General features: G+C 33.5%; 2 protein-coding genes across 10 annotated transcripts in view; both read right to left on the bottom strand.

Annotated features, from left to right (window-relative positions):
• Window positions 1–767: 767 nt before the first annotated feature.
• LOC100373868 (uncharacterized) lies at window positions 768–2,970 on the bottom strand. The gene is made up of 2 exons (XM_002736023.4): window positions 2,790–2,970; window positions 768–1,308 (listed from the first exon to the last, which is right to left on the bottom strand). Exons 1-2 carry the CDS (start codon window positions 2,848–2,850, stop codon window positions 1,022–1,024), a joined length of 348 nt encoding a protein of 115 aa, XP_002736069.1. The 5' UTR covers window positions 2,851–2,970; the 3' UTR covers window positions 768–1,021.
• A 1,728-nt stretch (window positions 2,971–4,698) lies between these two features.
• The window catches only part of LOC100374322 (CLIP-associating protein 1-B-like), a 111,583-nt gene continuing 108,766 nt past the window's right edge, over window positions 4,699–7,515 (bottom strand). For all 9 annotated transcript variants that reach the window (XM_085495258.1, XM_085495261.1, XM_085495260.1 and 6 more), the window contains 2 exons: window positions 7,156–7,272; window positions 4,699–6,872 (listed from right to left, as the gene is read on the bottom strand). In XM_085495258.1, coding sequence (XP_085351384.1) covers window positions 6,792–6,872; window positions 7,156–7,272 — 198 coding nt within the window. In that variant the 3' untranslated portion in view covers window positions 4,699–6,791. The remainder of the gene's footprint in view (window positions 6,873–7,155; window positions 7,273–7,515) is intronic.

Here is a 7,515-nt window from a genome sequence, read left to right as displayed (position 1 = left end):
CATGCGAGATCTTGCTTGATGCTAGAACTAATCTATTTGAAGAGGTATAATAGATTCCAGACTAACATGATAAAAATCATTTGCACTTTAATACACAATAGAACAACAACAAAGTAGAAAAAATAACAACTGTTTACAACACTGATCAACATGTGTATTACTGATCAACTCTTCAGCTCCAGAGCCAACAAATCAAAACTCATTCTACATTTTTTGATACATGAAAGATTGGCTATATTGCAAACAAAAACCCAATTATTTCACCCTCATGAATTGTCAAATTACGGTTACCGGGGGTACTGTTAAAAGATGGCATGACATGGGAAAGGTACATTTCACATTTCTTGAAATATTAAAAATTTATAAACTTCTGGTAATGTTAATATGAAATTGATACATAAAATATGTAAAGCCTTATGAAATATATTGTGTTTTTCCAGTAACCCTACCTACCCATATTTTGAGGAAATTTTGAAACGTTTATTTGATGCAAACTATTTATTTCTATGGCATATTCACACAACAAATCTTGTAATTTTTTTTTTATTTCCTGTACTATCTTCTATGTAGTGAAAGACTTGAAAACTAACTGATGTCATTTTTCACACCTCTAGTTAAACAATGATTATATTACAAAAACCTAAGAGTAGAACTTATTGAAAAAAAAAAATGAAATGAAAATAAATAAAAATTCTAGTCTGCATGCCTACCCGTATTACTGGAAACGCCTAATTTCTTAGGCCAAAGTAAATCTGGAGTATATTTATGAAGGATATTTAATTTGTTAGATTCAATATTAAGTGGACTATTTGAAATTTTGTTTTTCTTCAACATTCATTTTTATAGATTCTGAAATCTTGATCAATGTTTTGTAAGCATGTGATTGTCTTAAAATATGGAAGGTTACAAAAAATAAGTGAGTGGTGAGAGGGTTAAATAATAAGACACATCACTTAAAATCAGGTTGTATCAATGGCTGATGATGATGACCTCGTAACAGACTGAATTGCAATTGCACTTACTACACAAGTGCATAGAAATTATCTGGTGTGTTCAGTATCTGTGTGTAGACAGATGTCCATCCAAGTCTCTTTAAAGCACAGTTCAAATGGTCCATATTTGCTTCTCGACCCGCAATTGACCTCCATGCTACAAACATGTTGTAGACCTGATGTTGCAGGTTGTCGGGCGTTGCCATCTTGATCTGCATGAGTATATCATCACTAAGGCCAAGCTCATGACCCAGCTGTGGATACCTGTTCCCAATCAATGTTGCCATGGTAACCAACTTTCTATCACAAAAAAGACCTAAAAATGATGGAAATATTGAAACCAAAATAAGATACCAGTATAATATCAAAATCAAAAGAAGCTTAGAAAGAATTACCCCCTGTGCTTGGAGGGAATTGGATACATGAAATAAATTTAAAATAACAAATAAATTAAAGGTACCGTATTAACAAATTTAAGACAAGCCTGTCAAATAAGAAGACTTAGTTGCTCTTTAAAATGCAGTGTGAAAACACTCGGATCTATACAAGCTAATAATACAAATCAGTGGCTTTTGAGGGGGGGGGGGGTCTGCACATTTTTTTCTCACCCAACAGGGCAACAAACTTTACTTTTTATCTGTGTCCGTTATATTTTTGTCTCTGTGTGGAGAGTAGTCAAACTTTTTTCCCTTTTTCAGAATAGTGTTTTAATTCACTCATAAGCAGTATGCTTCAGGAAGAGTAACAAATATTTCCTTGTGAATCAACAGTATAAATCACTAACTCAACACCCCCCCATCCCCATCCCCACAGTTTAGTGCACATGTTGCATATATGAGCTACAATAGTTGGTGGGCATAATGAATGAATGAACTTTATTGTTCCCGTGTAAAAGAGTAGGTTACATAGGGTGTTTGCAACAATAAAGAATTTTTGTTAACAAGATAATATTTTGAAAATAACTAGAATGAATGTACTTAAAATTCAACAAATAAATAAATATGTATAAAAGATAAATACACAAATAAATTATTAAAGAAATCTAATCTCTAATTTTGGTCGCAGCTAAAATAAATATTCTATTTGCATATGTGGTTTTAATATTTACCAAAACTCAGTGTGTCTGTCAGTGTGTTGTTATATGAGAACTGCTGTCACATAACTGTAAAGTTTAATTTTAACCCTTGTCATTTAGGAGGACACGCTTTAAGAATGTTAATTTGATGGGGGTATGTTTCTGGTTCAAATACTGGTTAGTCTCTATCACACTCTCCTGGTTAAAAGCAAAGACACACATATTCAGAAATATATTCAGGCACTGCCAGATAGATAGATAACACTTTTTTTTAGACTAAATTGTTTCTAAATATTCTACATTTACGTAGTTGAAAATGGTTACTAATGAGAGGAGCAGTACCATACAATAAGCAACATGTCATATTAGCGAATGTGACTCAATGCACAAATATACTAGCTTACATCTTGTATTAGAGAACTAATTAGATTAGGTAAAATAACACGCTTAGCTAAAAGACATGTTTTACAGTATATAAGAGGGTCATTATTTCTGGGCGGGGATGGGTGTGGATTATTCCCGTTAAGTAAGTTTTGTGTAAACAATTTTTTGTCACATCACATCGCTATGTGTTTTGGACGGGAGCAGCGATCATTGCGTGGGTATTACAGGTATTTATAATCACAATGTTGACTGACAACCAAAAGGCGTAAGATAAATCCACGTATTGAATATAAAAGAAACCATAAGAACCTGGTTGTGCATAACACGACACCACTCACCATTCTCGTCGTAAATGGACGCTCCGCCAGCAAGTCGACCACCATCACTACACCGAGACATTTTCTTGTAATCTCACTGTCTTTGTTGATCCAGTGCTAGCAAATTTCTGTCACCAAGACGTGAACAGCGAAATAGCAAGGTACTTGACTCAGATGTCGGCAGTCATGTTTACAATGTGTTGCCAACTAAGGATAACATTCATATGCAAATTAGATATCACAGGTTGACCTCAAGCAATTTTATTAAGCGCCCTCCTACAGAAGAAACCAAAATATGAACGCTTTTGTTTTTTTATTGACAATGAAGTGGAGCATTTGTCGTTGCCATCTACTTGTAGTAACTTCTATATTGGAAAACGAGGATTATTGTTTTGGTACCTTAATGCATTGTCATGATTATACAAATGTCAATATACCCTTGATGCGCTGCTGAAATGAACTGCCACAAATCAAACCATTATGATTTCTGGTTCAAGTTGATCAGAAGATCACCCCTTAAAATGCTAGTTTTTGTGTAATACTGTAAAATTTCAACCACTTTTAAATGATAGTTTTGACAATACAAAATTACTTTGAAATTTTGAACTGGTCAAATTTATAGAGTAAAAATCTTTGATAACAAAAATATTAGATGGTGCATCAGAAAAGCAACATTTCCGTGAAAACAAGATTGTTTTCAGAATTTTCCTTCATATACACACACAGGAATGTGTTCACAAGAAATTGTGCTAACAATGTTAAATTCTACACTGTGGTAGTATGATATGCCACTATATTATATAATTTTATCATATTGAAAGTACATTATGGACAATAACATGCAATTGTTAGTATTGTTTTATATTGATGGAAATATTGAACTATGATTCATCATAATTTTAAAATATATTTCTTGCAGCACACATCAGAGTATTTGCTTGATATAACAATAAAATTCTCTAATATGCATGTGCACTTGTTTTAGAACAATGAATAAAAATCACTGCATATGCATTTAAAGAAGGGGCGTCGTCACCTATGCATGCGTCAGATGGCCATAGCGCGTCATTGTTTACAAAAAAGCGTCTGCCTATAAGCCTTTGCGTTTTTAGCATGTGTTGTTATCGTCGCTTGGGACTCAATTCCCGTACATGCGCAGGTGACGACCCTCCCACTTTAATTTTCATTTAATAAATTGGGTCTACAATATGGAGCATCAAACAGCAAGATTAAAACATTTTCCTCCACAATGCATCTTCAAAATTAAATTTTCATAATATATGACAATATTACATGTATGGAAGCAAGCGTCCTTTAATGCCCAGTTTCCATTTATTCATAAAAAGTTTCAGAGTAGACATGGAAAAACAAGACAATGTCCGGCCGGTATTTAGCATATAAAGACAGAAGGTAGGCAGTCCATCATTGAAGCTGAACCATACGCAATAACAGTTCTGGCTGCAAAATGACTAAGTTCTCTTTTCTTAAACTGCATACAGTGAAATGTTTAAATGAATGCCACCACTAGCACACTATGATATAGACGGCAGTATTCTACACACTGTCAGCCTATATAAACAGGTGTGTATAAACAGTCTTTGAAAAGACTAGTAGATGTAGATCCTGTGTCTCACAGACCACGTTGACATCATCACAATGGACAAACTAGATATCAATGTTTTGACTTAAAAAGTCAGATGAGTATTTGTTATGTGGGAAGGATTAGGCAGAGCTTTTTTTATACTGCCTCAACAGATGGGAGTACATTCTCCGTAATAGTGCAAGATGGACTTCAATTTTTTTTTTTTTTGGGGGGGGGGGGGATAATGTTGCAAACAGATTTAATTATCTTTCCAGTATAACTGATCAGTTGCATTGACTTGAATAGAATAAATAATAAAAAAAACAGAAGAGTACTTGTTGGCATCAGTTACAACTTGTAAATACATCCTTGTCTTTAATAAGCATGTGATTTTAATTACACAGCAATACATAGTTTTCAATAAGTAACAAACAAACGTACTGCGAAATATTCATAAAATACCACAAAATTACAGCATTGAAAGCTTTAAGCAATCGTAATAAAAAAAAGGACAGTATAAAGACGCTTGAATATCATAAATGTTTACACTATTATATGCTAAGATTATGCCCTTATTCGATAAATAAAACTAAAATGTCCAAAATAAACATACACTTGTCTACTTACGTTATATATGGCAGTTATGTACCTTAAAATAACCCTCACTAAAATGTTAAAAGACAGCAGAGATGCCACAGGATATTTTCATTTGTAACACTTTGAACAGATATTGGAGATAACAAGCAAGTCATTTCATGGAATTGAAAGAAAGAAGATAGTAAGGACAGCAAATACATCAAAATAATACATACATTTATAACATAACAAAACAATTTTAGGGACATTAACACAAATCATTATTGCATGCGATTGTCTACAAAATATTACAAAGAACTTACTGGAGTGATGGCGACAACTGTCTATGGTGTGGCTCTAATATTTGATTCAGTGGACTAAACCACTTCAAGGTGGGGGGTGCTGGTTAGTTTAAAAATAAATAGAAAATGTGTTTCAGGTACCAGCTATAATTGCTTCAGTTATTCTGCATTGCTATGCTTGTTTGTTTGTTGTATGTTATCTCCAAACAGCCTCATCTTTGCTTTTATTTGTCATTGTCTGAGAGCAAAAAGCACAATATACAATTTTTTCTACTGCACAACAAGCACCTTTAAATGAAATATAATAAATAGTTGGTAATCGTTGTCCCAAGTAACTATCCAAAATAATAAGCAATGGCTTTTCCTACCTCAGGTTAAATTGTTACTTAGGACAATAATTACCAAATATTATATTTCTTATTCCAAGCAGCCTTTAAATTAAGCTACTCTGTGAATACACGGATACTGGATTGTTCATGAAATGTTATATATACACAATGAAACATTTGACAACTTGACCCAATTCATGTGTATATTGCTTAGAAATCTATTGGCAACAGTTTGGCAAAAAATTGGGGTGGGGTGTAAACCGATATAAAAAAAATGCTAATAGACCTACATAAAATATTGTATTACCAAGACTGCATATGTATGTACAAGTTTTTTTTTCAGTTTATTTGACGTTGACTTGTATTCACATCAGCCAAGTCACAACAAAGCCAGTCACTGAAAAAGAACAAGGATGCCTCCAACATTAGATATAACGTTATACTTTGACCTTTAATCCTGCACTGATGTTAGCAACCAGTTGCCACGGATACAAATGCACAACAAAAACTTCAGGCTTAAATATCAAGACTGTCAGGAATTTTACAAAACGTTCCACTTAAGAAACTCAAATAATTGCAGCTTATCAATTTTACAACCTTAAATTGTTTCCAGAATTTAATAAACCAATTTGGTTACCACTAGTTCTCGTGAGTTGCTGTTTATTATATACAGTAGTGGTAGCACAAAAATTACAAGGTGTATGAACAGCATTGTTGATTAAACAAGGACCCCAAGGCATTGATGATTTAACAAGACTCCCTAGTCTAGTTATAGTTGACAAAACAAGACCACATAGGCATTGACAATTTAACAAGACTCCCTCGGCAGCAGAACATCCATCCAATCAGCTACTAAAATCTCCCATGATTCATCGGGATTCGTAGTTCTGTTTTTCAATCATAATTCATGCTGATATGTTACAGATTTCAGGATATTCATAAAATAATTTTCTCAAAGGTTTGAATAATGAAAAAGCACCATCAATGAATAAAAAATAGTAACCTTTGACACAGTGAAATCCTAGGCTGTTTAAAAGTGATTTTTCTCAAAAAGGCAAATCAATTTTGACGCTGTAACACAATGTCAAATCAACACAGTCAGATATCAGAAACTGATGACAAGATTTCAACACAAGTCATCACATTCTCTGCCGATAAATTTTAAATTTACTGTTAGAACTTCAAAATGTCAAAGGCAACAATTTATACTAAGGGGGATTTGCAAAAGATCTCTTCAAACACCACCATTCTCATCAGGCGTGGACGCTGGTTTGTCAGATTGCGATCTCTTAATATATAAGTTCAGAAGTTTCATCTGGAAATAAAAAACACAAACATAATCATCATTATAAACATGTCATGCAGGTCAAGTACATGAATTATATATGACCTTATAAAGGTCACACATCCTGGTAATTATATGACCTTATAAAGGTCACACATCCTGGTAATTATATGACCTCATAAAGGTCACACATCCTTATAATTAAAGACTTCTTTTAAAAGTAGAGTGACATAGCAGTATGATCAGATGGATGAACAGTCATCGTAATTTACCATGTTAATCAACTTACAATATAAATGAAATACAACCTTACCTTGCTGCCAGAAAGATCAGTTAAATGGTCTTTTAGGTTATCACCAATAAGATTATGAATGGCTACTAGACAAAAGACACTCGCTTTGCGTACACTGCTTTCTGGATGCTCATAACCCTGAATAGAAAAAGAGATAGAAATAGAATAGAATAGAAAAACTTAGTTGGCTGCCATTTTGAAATTTTCTTTCAGTTTGCAAACCTTTATATACACTGTGACAGTTTGCAAACCTTCATATACACTGTGACAGTTTGCAAACCTTCATATACACTGTGACAGTTTGCAAACCTTCATATACACTGTGACAGTTTGCAAACCTTTATATACACTGTGACAGTTTGCAAACCTTCATATACACTG

This window comes from Saccoglossus kowalevskii, chromosome 21, assembly GCF_978046115.1.
Source record: "Saccoglossus kowalevskii chromosome 21, keSacKowa6.1, whole genome shotgun sequence".
In the NCBI taxonomy this organism is placed as follows: domain Eukaryota; kingdom Metazoa; phylum Hemichordata; class Enteropneusta; family Harrimaniidae; genus Saccoglossus; species Saccoglossus kowalevskii.
This window is presented reverse-complemented; position numbering and strand designations above follow the sequence as displayed.